We start from the raw sequence: 14,577 nt of genomic DNA on the forward strand, positions 1-14,577 counted from the left end.
AAACTAATGTTATTTAGTAAAATCTTATCAATTTATTGTAGCTGTTTGAGTTCCAGCAAGTACACAGAATTGATTTATCACTGCACCGAAAAGAAAAGGGTATGGTGGTGCCATCCTGTGGATGAGCATAAAGTACTGCACACACACATCACATTTCATGCACTGGGTGTTATTGGGGGGGGGGATGGACAGAACTTCTATGCACATGACATACATTATTATACGAGTTATCTATTCGTTTTTGGGGCTAAAGACAATATTTTCATTCCATAAAATCAAAGCAAAACTTACTTCATTAAAGGCACATTATATGAATGCTTGGCTTTAATGCTGATCTGATCTTAATCAACATGCCTTTTCATTGGTCAGCTAATACCTCATAACGTAAAGAATGTATAAGCAATTCAAGTTTTACTCTTTAGAAAGCCCTAAACTCAAGATTGTACTTTTAATTGTATTATAATACATTTGCCCCAAATATGGATATAAACTCTAGAATGCAAAACAATAGATTTTCACTTATGTGAAAATCCTTAAAAACACTCAATAACAGGCTCGAACTAAAATAAAATCAATCTATTTCAATTCCAGTTTATGAAAGTGAGATTAAAATTAAATCGTCAGAAGAGGAAAAAGTTGTCTGAAATATAGATTATCGGGAATGTCATAAATTTTGGTCACAGATTACTGAAAACCCTGAAGTACAATCTAGTTCAGGACATAGATTCACACAAATAAAGGCAAAAAATATATATTTTTGATGATTCCTAAACTGAAACACACAAGGAATTAAATGTTTTAAGGAATTAAGAGTTCCATTGCTGCAATCTGCTTTATCCTACTTTGCACAATAGAACAATTTTCCTGACTTCACATAAGCTCCTAAAAAATGCACTGGATCATAAACCTTCATAGCACACGTTTAGGCATAATTGTAAGGTTATTAAATGCACATATATTGAAACTTAATCCAGTTATTTGCTAGCAAGGTGTGGCTGATGTCTAATTAAATTATAGCATAAAATAATTTTCATTAGAGAGGATCAGAATTATTATCTGATTATATTTTTGGTCCATCTAATGTTTTTCCTTCCGGACGTGGCCGTGATTGTTTTAAGATTCGGCTTCACCAGAGCCAACTGTCTAAATGCTGAAGGCAATAGCAAGACTGCTGGAGGATTGACGTCAGCTCTCTGTAACTTTGCTCTTTCCAGTTGGGAAGGAGTCTTTCATTGTTAAGCGCCTGAAGCTTTGGCGTTCCCTCACGCAAGACCTGATACAAGCAGGGCCATCGGCTCTGTATCTGTAGTCGAGTCCTGCGGTCCAGAGTAATGCCCCGAACGATCTTCTTCGCCCGCAGCTCTCGCAGCGCTGGAAGGTTTAGGCAGGAGAAGACCAGACCGCGACTGGGCGACACATCCAAGAACTCAAGCGAAAGGGATTCAAGGGTGTACGAGATGCCTAAATTTCGCAGAGGTACAAGAACATGGAGCGTCAGGGACTTTAGATTAGGGAGCGATTTCGTCAGTGTCTGTAAAGTGTTCGGGCTGACCCCTTTGAATACCCAAAAGTACTTCAGTTCTAAGATACGAAGGTGTTGAAACTGAGTGATCAGCGTAACTGACGTTTCGGACCAGTCGAAGTGCAGCCGCATTTTGCTTATCCTGGGACAGCTGTGGACGAGTCTGGTGAGGAGAAACTGGAAGTTATTGACTTGGTCCATCTTGGTAATATTGTCTTGATGAGAGCTAGAACTGGTGTGAACACGGAGGTCGAGGGGCTCCAGCAGCGTAAATGTCCAGTTTAAATCTAAATGACTGAGATCACGGCAATGGACGTTCTCTAGAAGGTGTGACAGGAGCTCTCCCCATTTATTGCACAGGTCCCCTAGATCAAAACTGGCCTTCAGAGTGAGCAAACTAGCCCCACGGGATATAAGATGATGGGTGTAATGGTGAACCCAAGCTTTCCAGCGCTCAAACTCTCTGTTGGAAACTAGCAGACCCTCCTGGCCCAGGTGAAACACCCCACGGCGAGAATAGTCCGCAACTCTCCAGAGCTTCCCGGAGCGCACTAAGCAACTCCAGCTTGCACACACAAGGGCCGAGTTGCACTTATCCACCTCACTGAGGAATGAGAGCACATGGAGCTGGCACTCCATGGGTAGGGAGTTGAAAGGGAAGTAATCTTCATCACCTTTAACCCTTCGTCTTGTGTTAATGGGAACAAGGGCTCTCTTCCGTTGAGGCATGTTTCTCAGTGCTTGGTTAAATCTTCAAGATCATCCTTTTGTCTTGCTCTCCCACCGAGAGACGTTTGACTGCACCTAACATAAAACAAAATGCTATTTATAATGTGCATCTCAACAGTACAATTTATATCCAAAGATCAGTTCTGCCTGACTGTTATCTCTAGCACCACTGTAATTGTTTCAATTCAATTCGATTCGTGAAAGAAACCGTTCATAAAATTCATAAAACGTATGCAATGATAAAACATGTTGACGTCTGCAAGTTTTACGATTTACATGTTTTAAATTAAATTGGAAAACATAATATATGTGGAAACACTTAAGCTAGTGATAACTTACCTTTGACATACTAACGTTAGCACATTCCTGAGGTGTGACGTTAATATTAAACGCAAATTAAACGACGAATTAAGGCATGTAAGTTATTTTATTGTATTTTTTATTTTTTTTTCCAAACTATGTAAAATAGTTTTATAGACCGCTAGTAGCGCGTTGTTAGCCTGTCACTGCGGCCTGACATATTTTAGCGATAGATGTAAAACAAAACTGTTAGTTCGCTCAATAGAATAATTGAACTCAAACTATCGTGTCAGTCTGACTGAGCTCTTAATTAAAAAAGAACGCTTTAATTAGTTAGAATTAGTCAGGACTTTAGAGCAAACTAAGAAGCTAAGCTGTGCTGAGAATCCCTTTGAGGGGCTGTTGTTTTTCCTCGGCGAGTGACATCATCAATGTGCGTGCTACAGGCTTGGGTGTTATGGCTGATCCGGGAACAGCTCTATAAATGTTCTCCAAATATAGTTAAAACAGGTTTTAGATTTAAAAAACTGACTTGAGGACAGGCTCAACATGCTTTTCGACTTCTGCTGTCAAGAGTTCAGTATAAAGCGTCGATAGTGGTATTTCGTCACATTTCTCCATCACTATTTTTTAATATCTCACACACGCTAATGGATATTATTAATAAAAGAATCATGTCAGAAATATAATTTACAGCGTGTATCTGGCAACGTTAAATGATACATCATAGAAATCGGTGAATCGGTTCTTTCGAACAGGTTTTAAAAAGCGTGCTCAATGTATTCTAATAGAGATTCAAAGACTATTTTTCATTCACATAATAAGAAAGCAATTAGACTCCGTGTCTATGTGTGAGCGCTAGAATAGGCTTATATTTTGTGATGGAAAGTAAGGCTCTTTTCAAAGATTCGGCTCTTTTAGCTCGGCTCCCTTACAAGAGCCGGCTCTTACGGCTCCCAAAATGACTCTTTATAGTAACTCGGACTTTCATTCTAGCCTAATTTAGCTATTGTAAATTATTTTTGAGTTGGTAAGCAATCGTTTTTCGTTTCAAAAAATACACAGTTATTTAAGATTTCAATATCAGATGCCTCAGCTTGGACGGGCCGATGTGATTTCTCCTCTGTGTGATTTTTTTTTTCATGTTTTTGAGAAGTCTCCAATATCATTGAAATGCAGCCAGATGCTGCTTCTTTTTCGGTTTTCGCTCATTTCTTTACTTTCATCCAACGCTACCACTACACTCGCTATCTACGGAGCATGTGTCCCCCTTCCTTTCACATAATGGTATGATCCTAGTCTGTCCGCCCATGTGATTGGCCGCATGGTGTGCCCATCCAAAAAAGAGGTCCCGCGTCTGAAGATTCGGCTCTCCCCGAATAGGAGTCGGCTCTTCTCGTTCGCTACAAAGATTCGGCTCTTAGAGGCGGCTCGTTCGCGAACGACATATGAATAAGTGTACCACCTTGGCTGTATGTTTTTCTCATAGGCTATTTTGATATAGGCCCAGTCCACCATTGTCCCGTTTGTTTGAAGTGTAATAAAAAAATAATACATTCTAATACATGCAGATAGAGGTGAATTCAGGTATGGGACACATTTTGACATAAGATCACTTTAAAAATGTTCCAATTATCCAGAATGAACTCTAACTGTTTAATCCTTTTTTGCTCTAGTTGTATTTTGTATTTGTTGACATTTCTATCTACACTTACTTTTCAATTTGATTTATGAAAGAAATCATTTAGACCGGTTTTGTGATCCGGATCATGATTAATAGTGTTTTGTTTACATCGCTGGCATCTTAAGTAGGCCTAGGTTTTTTCAGAATCCAACATAACTACTTTTCTTCTTCTTTTTCATCTTAAAAAAAGGTTGTTTATCACACTGATTTGAGTAGAATAATCTTAACAAGATATTGATATGAAAATATATTCCAGAAAATATCCCATTCTTTGTTATCAACAACATGAAGTGCATTAGGATAAATTTGACATTACTTCAGGTTTTCCCAGATGGGGGTTCGTGATGGAACTGCAGGGGTTCCGGGGGTTAATTCAAAGCTATAAGAGGAGTAGTTCACTTTTGAAAAAAACTTTTGCTGATAATTTACTCACCCCCATTTCATCCAAGATGTCCATGTCTTTCCTTCTTCAGTCGAAAAGAAATTAAGGTTTTTGATGAAAACATTCCAGCATTTTTCTCCATATAATGCACTTCAGTGGGAACCAAACGGTTCAAGGTCCAAAAGACACTTTCATTACAAACTGAAAACTGTTCAAAGGGCTTTAAACGATTCCAGACGATGAATAAGGGTCTTATATTTACATATTTTAGAAAATTTTACAATACAAAACAGATTAGAGAGACACTTTATTTTCTAAACGATTATATAAGTGTAGCCTGCGGTTGTATTTATTTATTTTTTTTGAGTGTGTGCACAAGAATACTTTGTTTTTCACTATTCCATATAACTGCACAAATGATTAATTCTAGGGGTTGCGAGATGAAAAGTTAGAGCAGAAAAGTGTGAATTTGTGAGAGGCTATGGTGCTGTGGGATGCTGTTGCTGCTCTACGGAAACACAAGCGCACTGATCGAGCCGCAAGTGCACATTTAAAGGGGTACAACAACAACGCTGTCTTTGTATACATCTGAGTTTGTCGAGGCGTTTATAGGTCTTGATCAACATCTAGCCACAATTTCTTTGTGCGACAGTATTATACGGACAGTTTGGGAGGTTGAAAGAAGCAGTGAGCGTCAAAGTAGGGCCGGTAAATCAAACATTTTGGGTCTATTTCTTTCTGAGGCGGCTCGGTTGTCCTGTCGTCTCTGTTGATCTGGAAACGGCCGCCATCTTGAATTTTAATGCAAAAATTTCGGACAATCTTTCGGCAATATGTCATTTTTGGATTGCATTGGACTTTGGTGATGGACAAGCTTTGACGCAGAAGGCGGAAAACGTGAGTATTTAAAGTACTGCGTGAATATGGTAACCGAGATCACTCCTGCTCAGGGCTTTTCCGGGTGTCGCCTAGCAATCTCGCAGTTAGCTGCATATTAGGCCCTGTGTGATACTCCCATTATTATAGTTTAAAGTTAACGTCTAAAAAATATTCACTAGAATAAAACTTACGGGACGTAATCATACTCTTATTTTGATTATTCTGTACTGGAATATCCACCAGGAACTCTGCTATAGATATTTTGCCCTGCCGGTTTGGCAAGTCTCATTGTTTGGTTAGCTCGATGCTAAGCTAGTTAGCATTCATAGAATGTTTACGTTCTCCGGCAATGGAAGAGGTTTAGCCGCACAAAAATCGAATTAACACTTTAAAGTCATTATATTACCCTCAACCTTGCGTTTCGGTTCAATATAGCAGTATTTTGGGCCATAAACTTCAATCGGTGTGTTACTGTGGTTTGTGTTGGGATTTAAATATACACCGACGCATACATTGGAGTGTTTTAACCACGGCAGAGAAGTGCACTGATGTAAGTTATCAACTAAATTATATGTAAACCATCGATTATAGGAATTATTGGTCGACGTGACAGTATTTACAAGGCTATCGCAATTGTGAATTGTAGATTTGTAGTTTATTTCAAGGCAGCTTTTGTTATTTCCTACTACAGCCAGGGGGTGGCGCTCTATACTAAAGAATATTTGAAAAGTAATCAATAGCTCACACAACACTTCAGATAGACTTTTTAAACGAACTCCATTGTGATCATGAAAGCAACCACTACTATTTGTGTTGTAATTATGTTTGACTAACAAATGCTGACTTTGACAATTTTAAAAATAAATGAATATGTTAATAAGCATATTATATTAATAATCTGTTATTTTATCTAGGTGAAGTAACATCTGAAGAAACTAGTTTGATTCAGAGTACCCTGGCAGATAAGACGACAGATCAGGCTTCAGCCCAGTTGTTTCTGCTGTCTCCTTGTTGAATGGTTTCTCACAAGCACACAGAAGCTCAATGCGCCTTCTCCAGAACGCCAGCTGGTATGAAGTAGATGGGAGAATCCAAGAACATGGTGCTGAATGGCAGGAGACATGGCAGCAAGTTCTCCAGTAATCAGCCCGTAAGCAAGTCCAGGCTGCAAAACACACAGAGATCCCATCTTCGTCAAAGCAAGGGCTCCCCAAGTGGCAGAAGATGCAGTCGACGTAAGTTCCTTGCAAGCCATCACATGGATTACTTGTTTTTTTCCAACTCGATTAACTACTTATGCATTATCTTTATCCAGTCCTTAATGCTTATTAATATTCAAACAGGTTGTGGTGGGGCGCCCCCGGAGGCAGAAAGGCGCCATGTCCCCTCATCGGGAATGACTGCCAAGGAGCTGTGTGAATATGATGATCTGAGCACTAGTTTGATCCTGGATCCTTACCTTGGCTTCCAGACCCACAAGATGAATACCAGGTTTGTGTTTCTAGCTAGGTTCGTTTTCAGGGTCAGCAGTCATTAAGCTTGGCATTCATGTTGATGTGATGCTCCTTTTTAGGTTTCGGCCAATCAAAGGTCGGCAAGGGGAGCTGAGGGAGATCATTGAGCGTTTTAAGAAGCATGACAACCTGGAGAAAGCTTTTCAGGCTCTGACCTCTGGTGATTGGACGAGACATCATTTCCTTAACAAGACCAAGTCCCAGGAGAAGCTCTTCAAAGCACATGTAAATCATATATTTGGAAAGATCTCAATTCATGATTTATACTACGTTGATGATCATTTAACAACGTTTCTTTTCCTCTCATATAATATTAGTATGTATAGATAATTTCAATTGTTTATACATATTCGTATTAAATGCAATTAGTTTTGTCAAAAATATCAATATTTCGATATGAATCGATACTGAAAAATCGGAAAACGCTTCCAATACTCCTTTTCTGTAGTATTGTTACCGCTGCTTGTTCTTCTTTCCGACAGCGAATTGACAGTTTGACACACCACCGCTTCCTCTCACTCACTCGTCTCATCCACTCCTACGCTTAAACGTTCAAACGCATACAAAATTGTCAAAATGCCCGACTCAATGAGTATTATAAGAGTAAGTGGTTGAAGAAACGCACGTTATGTAACAGTATATTATAAATGTGCATAAGCTCTTAAAGTGACAACAGCCTAATAAACCCGCTGATGTCTGTCATGTTAGTCAAAACTTTTGTAACTTTAATTGTTATCATCAATCTGTATTTAAATTTTACAATAAAAACTATCCAGTGTTATTTTACATTTGATTACTCTCATTTCTGTAGTATTTCTTACTTGAATACTACTGTTAGACCCCCCTGAAAAACATTTCATTTGCCTCTTTATTGTATTGTATTTATTTGTGCTATTATTTGCAATTGTTAATTTGTTCTGACTGTTTAATTGTCTTTTTTGTAAATGTAGTTCAACGATTCAAATAAAGCCTCTCTGTTCCGTGAGTAAGATATATAAAAAAAAAAAAAACGCAAATTTATCAAAGTTAAATGATCTGTATGGCGGTCTATATGGTAGTTTTCCCCATGGTGTCGAATATTAATATTTTTCATAGTATACTGTCGTATCGAAGTTGGAAATTGACAACACTAAATGAAAAGCTTGTTTGCTTAATATTTGATCAAATGAATATTTATTAATGAATGTTTAATATTTGTTTATTTACTTCAAACATTTTAATCAGTTTTAAATGTAATATTTAAATATCAATATAGTTTATTATTTCATTATGACATTATTATTAAATATATTTGTGTGTACATCTTTGCTCCAAATACTTCATTACATTGTAAATGCAATATTAAAATTGATATGTAATATCTAAACATTTAAAGTTAGGTTATTTAATATTAACATTTAATATTTATTTCCTTTGAATATTAGTATTATTATCTAATGATTAAATGATTTTTTTTTTTATTTATGCTCCAAATATTTATCAAATGTTTTAAAAAAAACTTCTCTCATATCCCACAGGTGTTCGTTTACCTGCGCATGTTTGCTTCAGACAGTGGCTTTGAGATCCTTCCTTGCAATCGCTACTCCTCTGAGCAAAACGGAGCAAAAATTGTAGCAACAAAAGATTGGTGAGTTAGCGTTTTTCTATAATCAGATCATCGACATAATTTGCTGTTAGTTTTCATAATATATTCGTACCACTGTGCACATTACAGGAAAAGGAATGATAAAATCGAACATCTTGTGGGCTGCATCGCTGAGTTGTCTCCCAGTGAAGAGAGGATGTTGCTTCGACATGGAGAGAATGATTTCAGTGTCATGTATTCCACACGCAAAAACTGTGCGCAACTCTGGCTGGGACCTGCGGCTTTTATTAACCATGGTATTTCTCTTTTGGATTTTCAACTGTCACCCATGATCTACAAATTCTAAAATTATTCTACGGTGATTTTTTTTTGTAGGAAATTTAAGGTGTTTCTTTTTTCTTAAATTGTTTTTACAGATTGCCGGCCAAACTGCAAGGTAAGTACATATGATGCTGGACTCAAAAATGAAGACTAACTTGGATTAACTGATAATCGGGAAATTAAATTTTGCTGATGTACAGTGTTTGCAGTTTGTGTCTGGGCTCAAAAATGAAGACTAACTTGAAGATTAATCGATAAACGAGAAAATTACATTTTGCTGATGTGCGTTGTTTGTTGCAGTTTGTGTCAACAGGCCGAGATACCGCCTGTGTGAAGGTTCTGCGGGACATTGAACCAGGGGAAGAGATCTCCTGTTACTATGGAGATGGATTCTTTGGAGAAAACAATGAATTCTGTGAATGCTATACTTGTGAAAGGTATCATGTGCTTTCTCACGTCTTTTTTAGTGTAGTAGTTAGGAATGGATGACTATAACAGCATTTCGTGTTGTGTTTTGAATGCTTAGAATTCGTTAGTATTGAGTTATGTTGAAATAATGCTTTAGTTCAGTATTTAAACATTTAAAATTTTTCTCCAAATATTTAAATATTAACATTTAAATGTTTATTCAGTTCAATTAAAAATAGTAGTGTTTTTTTTTTTTTTTTTTTTTGGAAATGACATTTTTGGATTGTACTGGACTTTGGTGATGGACAAGCTTTGTTAAATAGTAATATTCAATTAATAATATTTGTCTTAGTGGTTTCAAATGGTTAAATAATAACATAATATGTAAATATTAATATGATTAATATAATTTGCTCAATATTTAATGATAATATTAATATTTTACTTTTTAAAATACTTTGATTTTGACATTTAAATATGTATTTAATGGAAATAAAATGTAATATCAATTTGAATGTATACATAGAAATGTAATACTGCCCTACAAAGCAAAAAGGCAGTAGCTGCATTTTTGGTCAAACAGTTGTTATTATCATTTTCATGACATTCAAAGCATCCTTTGTTATTTGACAACATTTTTGGAGAAAAATGGTAGTCGTTTGTACAGTAACTGCAAAAAGTTTATTCTCAGTTCTGCACTCTGCATAGTTACTGCATTTTTGCTTTGTAGGGCAGAATATGTAAACATTAAATGTTTCATTTTTATAATTTATATTTATTTGCTTCAAATATAATACTTTATGTAGTATTTAATATTGAAGTTGTTTATTTAGCCTTTAACAGTACAGTTCATGTTTTATATTTTACCGTTTATGTATATTTGCTCCAAACATCTATTTATTAAATGTAATGTGTAACAATAACAATGTTCTTTTAGACGTGGCACTGGAGCGTTTAAGTCGAAAGCAGGGTTGCCTGTGGAGACTCCGGTGATCAATAGTAAGTACGGCCTCAGAGAGACAGACAAGCGTCTGAACAGACTAAAGAAGCTGGGGGAAAGTTGCAGGAACTCTGACAGCCAGTCAGTCAGCTCCAATGCAGATGCAGACTCTCAGGAACCAACCACTGTACAAACATGTGAGAGACCTGTAACCCTAGACGTTTGATACTAATAATGCTGTTAGAGCCAATGCTCATCAGATCTCTTCTCTTCCTTTCATGTTTCTCCAGCATTACGTAAGAGGACCTCGCAGTCCTGTGTCAAAAAACACGGAGAAGCAAAGGCTGTAACCAGGCAAACTCTGTCAAACACTCCTTCTTCTACCTCATCCTCAAAACGAAGTCAAACGAATATTTCAAGTTTACCAAAGAGACTTAAGTCGAAGCCCACACAGCCTTTGTCTAAAGGAAGACGACGGTGTCGAGGCGCATGGACAAAAGCCTCTAGTCGAGTGAACGCTAGTGGGAATCTCAAGGAGACCTCCAGACGAGACGCCGACAGACGTAGTTCTGGAGGCAAAGGCAGTGTAGCACGATCATCAGAAAACAATCAGAGCTCTTCGAAGGGTGCTTCCCTGTGCAAGGACAGCATACTTTGCCCTTACAGAACTCGTAGGTCCACGAGGACCTCTCTCGATGCACAGGGGTCTGACGGCACGCAGGCATCCAGCCAGCCGTTTAGCCCGGGTGTAGTCTTCAAGTCGGAGCCTGGAGAGCTCGTCCCAGTGACACCTGCGCACCAGATGAACACCCCTAGTTTGGAGACCAGCTGTCCCAAGAAAGGGACGTGTCCTAGGCGCAGGAGGTCGGTGAAACAGGAAGACGCCGGCTCCTATGGCGAGTCCTTCCTCCAGGAGGGCGTACCTGACCTGCGGCACGCGGTTCGGGCTGCAGACGTAGCAGACTGTGGGAAGGTAGTGCTCGGCCTGCCGGACCGCCACCAGCACTACAACGGCTCGGCCAAAAGCAGCAAGGCTCTCCGCCGGGGCAAGGGCAAGAAGAAGCGGCAGATCACGCGTTACGACGCTCAGCTGATTCTGCAGAACAACTCAGGCATCCCCAAGATAACACTACGCCGGCGTCGAGACAGCAGCAGCAGTAAGAACGAGGCCAGGGAGAGCAACTCTTCGAGCTCCTCCAAAATCAGCATCAAGTTCAGCAAAGAGCACGAGAAGGACCGGAGCAGCTCGTACGTGGCCAAACTGAACAACGGCTACAGCCACGGCTCCCACAGCAGCTCCACCAAGCTCAAGATCCAACTGAAGCGGGAGGAAGACGGCACCGGTTTGCATCGCGCTTACCCGGAGGACGTCACCTTGGGCATCGTGAAGCGAGAAGCGGGGGATGTTTTGGATCACAAGGCGGCCGCTCAGGTAGGTCAGGACATGGAAGTGGAATCGCTGTCCTCCGAGGACGAGGAAGAGGACTACTTTGATAACGAGGATGATTTCATCCCGCTCCCACCAGCAAAACGCCTGCGTCTCATCGTGGGCAAAGATTCCATAGACATTGACATTTCCTCCAGACGACGGGAAGATCAGTCTCTCAGACTCAATGCATAAGCTGTGTAAATATCCATTGTCTCAATCATGTTCATTTTGAACATAGGTAATTTAAATAGAAAATGCAAAATGTACAATTAAATCATGGCAAACTATCTTTCTTTACATTTTAGTGACGGCACTTCTTCTTCTTTTTTTTTTTTCCTCACAATGATTATAAATATTGTAGAAAGTGTACAGGTTATGTATAAATTCTATCCATGTCTGAGAATGTGCATATGTTTGTTAGCATTTTGTCCAGCTTAACTGTTTTATTCCATCAACCCTTTGGCTTTGTTTGCGAGACGTTGATCCACTTGGGAAACGTATGCATGGTTTCACCTCAAAAGGTTGACACTTGATGTTTCAACAACAGTGTTCCCATGCACAAGAATCATGTCTGTCTGTCTCTCTCTCCTCAATTTGATCTGGCTAAAGGGAATCGTTGAGCAAACAATGTGCAGAGGAGCTCAAATTTATACAGATCTCTCCGCTTTTTTTTTGTATCAAAATCCTTTTTATCATGTGTCAGATTTTTTGGCCATGGAAGGCCGTGGTGCTCATTGTGGTGGCCTGGTGCTGGTCCATTAAGATATTGGACTATTGAATAATTATTCTGTGAACGTCAGACCCTTTTTGTGTGACCTTGGAAGTCCATAGAGAAGCGTGCCTACGGATAAAAGTCTGCAAGAGATGAGTTGTACTGAAACGTCATTAATCAAGAATCTGTTTTACTGAGTCATGCTCATTGTGGTATTCAGTACATCTAATTGACTTTGTGGCTTTGTGTGCATTTTGTGCTCTGCCGAAAAATTATAAAAATGGACAAAAAAATATGCTATGGTATTCAAAGCTGTTGTTTGTGTTTCCATTGTTGACCCTAAGTAGGCAGCTGCCATAATAGGCTATTTTTATTTGTTCCTTATTTTTTTTCCCCTATCTTTTTTTTTCTTCATTATATACTTTACATTCTGTAGTGTCAAAAGTCTGCCATCTGTGGGCTTAAAGGAGCTTCTTATCCTAATGATCACAAAACTCCTATGGTCTCAAGCTTACAAACTGACTCTTAAAAGCATCATGACAGTAACAATGTAGGATGTATACATAATCTGGGGGCATACTGTTCACTCTGTATATTCTGGGACTCGTTTTTATTTAACTGTTTTAAGTACTTGAAAACTATAAAACTCATTTTCAAGATATATTATTGTCTTATGTCATTATTAGATGTATTATAATGATCATAGTTAGGGGGCTGTTAGTTTTCTTATTCCTCTTCCCAAAGTTATAGCTTATAACACTTTGATCTAGAAAATTGAAACAACTTATCATACTGGTCACATTCATTACAGTTGGCTAGCGGCCATTTTGAAAAGTACAATATTCAGTTTATTCCCGTCTATGGTTTATTCGCTACACCTTCAAATTTTGTTCAGTTCTTACGAAAATTAGTTAAGGGAAGAACTATATGGACCAAGCCGCACAGAAATGACTTAACTTATTTTGTTTATTCCTCTTTGTCGAACGTTATTATGATATTTATAACAAAATTGTTTGTCTCTCGGCCAAGCCATGCCAAATTCGCGAACAGCGCCACCTACAGGTCATAATGCTATTTATGCTCATAACTTTTGAAAAGTTTGTCAGAAAAGCATATTGCTTTTTGAAGCTATACTTTCGTTTTATTTCCATCTTGCTGATTCACATTCAGGGGTCGGTAACAGTTGCATAAACTGCTAAGACTAACAAGTTGTTCATCCATTTTTTTCTTTAAGATTGTTTATGATTTTTTTCAGTCAGTTATATCAAAACATATTTGATATCAAAAAGTAACTTAAACTTAAGTTTAACTTACCCCTAACTAACTGCTTAGTTGGTCGGACTTTTTAAAGGGATATTTCTTGAAGGGACAGTTCACCCATGAAATATATTTCTCACCCTCATGCCATTTTGTAAATTCAATCTGTTCATCATATAAAGTGATCGCGCTCAGTTAATATGAACTCTTTATTTACTGTGTGAAGCATCAAAGTTGTGGCCGGTAGCTGTTAATGGATGAATAGAAATCTCTCAGACTTCATTAACGATGTTTTATTTGTTTTCTGAAGATGAACGGGTTTGAAACGACATGAGGGTGAGTAAATGATGCCAACATTTTATTTTGGGTGAACTATCCCTTTACGTAATTCGAATGCTCAACGTTACCGTTTAGCTAGCTATTGTCTTGTTTCCAATCATTTCCAATAAAATGTTGTTGTGTTCATGCTTCATACTTTCCCGTCAAGGTCATGTGACTACAGAGGACTGCTGTCCGAACTCTACTCTGTACTATACTAGAACTCACTCACTGCACATGGTTTACAATTTTAGACACGAGACGTGCGGAAAGTCACGTCTGAACCGCATTCCAACCCTCCCTTTGGTCCTAACCCATAAGGAGAAATCAGAAAGGTATAAATTACGCTTCATAAGTACTGCATTAAGACCAATTTTAAGAAGATCGATGTTATTATGTAGGCTACACGAGTTATCCTACAAAACGGGTACAATTTGTGTCCTTCATTTAATTACATTTTAATTTGAGGACTAATGAGCTGATGCAAAAAAAAAAATGTTTGTCTATTTCTTTCATCAATGGAATTTTTAATAAGCTATGAAAATTAAAGCTAGTATAGGCATATTATTATATTATTATTTTGTGTACCTGACAGAA

General features: G+C 38.2%; 2 protein-coding genes across 3 annotated transcripts; one reads left to right on the top strand and one right to left on the bottom strand.

Moving 5' to 3' along the window:
* Window positions 1-9: 9 nt before the first annotated feature.
* LOC120487673 (uncharacterized) lies at window positions 10-2,996 on the bottom strand. Its single transcript, XM_039683947.2, has 2 exons — window positions 2,591-2,996; window positions 10-2,326 (listed from the first exon to the last, which is right to left on the bottom strand). Exon 2 carries the CDS (start codon window positions 2,249-2,251, stop codon window positions 1,127-1,129), a length of 1,125 nt encoding a protein of 374 aa, XP_039539881.1. The 5' UTR covers window positions 2,252-2,326; window positions 2,591-2,996; the 3' UTR covers window positions 10-1,126.
* A 2,128-nt stretch (window positions 2,997-5,124) lies between these two features.
* Window positions 5,125-13,066, top strand: kmt5b (lysine methyltransferase 5B). 2 transcript variants are annotated; one of them, XM_039683944.2, is made up of 10 exons: window positions 5,125-5,514; window positions 6,411-6,731; window positions 6,840-6,987; window positions 7,070-7,235; window positions 8,528-8,637; window positions 8,725-8,891; window positions 9,012-9,031; window positions 9,217-9,353; window positions 10,262-10,461; window positions 10,555-13,066. In XM_039683944.2, the coding sequence occupies exons 2-10, from the start codon at window positions 6,578-6,580 to the stop codon at window positions 11,883-11,885; spliced, it is 2,433 nt and encodes an 810-aa protein (XP_039539878.2). In that variant the 5' UTR covers window positions 5,125-5,514; window positions 6,411-6,577; the 3' UTR covers window positions 11,886-13,066. The 2 variants fall into 2 exon arrangements, with proteins under 2 accessions (XP_039539878.2, XP_088972564.1); XM_089116438.1 differs by lacking the exon at window positions 5,125-5,514 and adding an exon at window positions 5,571-6,046.
* The last annotated feature ends 1,511 nt before the right edge of the window (window positions 13,067-14,577 follow it).

This window comes from Pimephales promelas, chromosome 10 (genome assembly GCF_988280905.1).
Source record: "Pimephales promelas chromosome 10, fPimPro1.hap1.1, whole genome shotgun sequence".
In the NCBI taxonomy this organism is placed as follows: Eukaryota; Metazoa; Chordata; class Actinopteri; order Cypriniformes; family Leuciscidae; genus Pimephales; species Pimephales promelas.

Bases quoted from the DNA above. Each gene is read 5' to 3' on its own strand.
- LOC120487673 (XM_039683947.2), bottom strand. From the start codon at position 2,251: ATGCCTCAACGGAAGAGAGCCCTTGTTCCCATTAACACAAGACGAAGG.
- kmt5b (XM_039683944.2), top strand. From the start codon at position 6,578: ATGGGAGAATCCAAGAACATGGTGCTGAATGGCAGGAGACATGGCAGC. The intron at 6,988-7,069 runs GTTTGTGTTTCT...GCTCCTTTTTAG, and splicing joins ACCCACAAGATGAATACCAG to GTTTCGGCCAATCAAAGGTC. The intron at 9,032-9,216 runs GTAAGTACATAT...TGTTTGTTGCAG, and splicing joins ATTGCCGGCCAAACTGCAAG to TTTGTGTCAACAGGCCGAGA.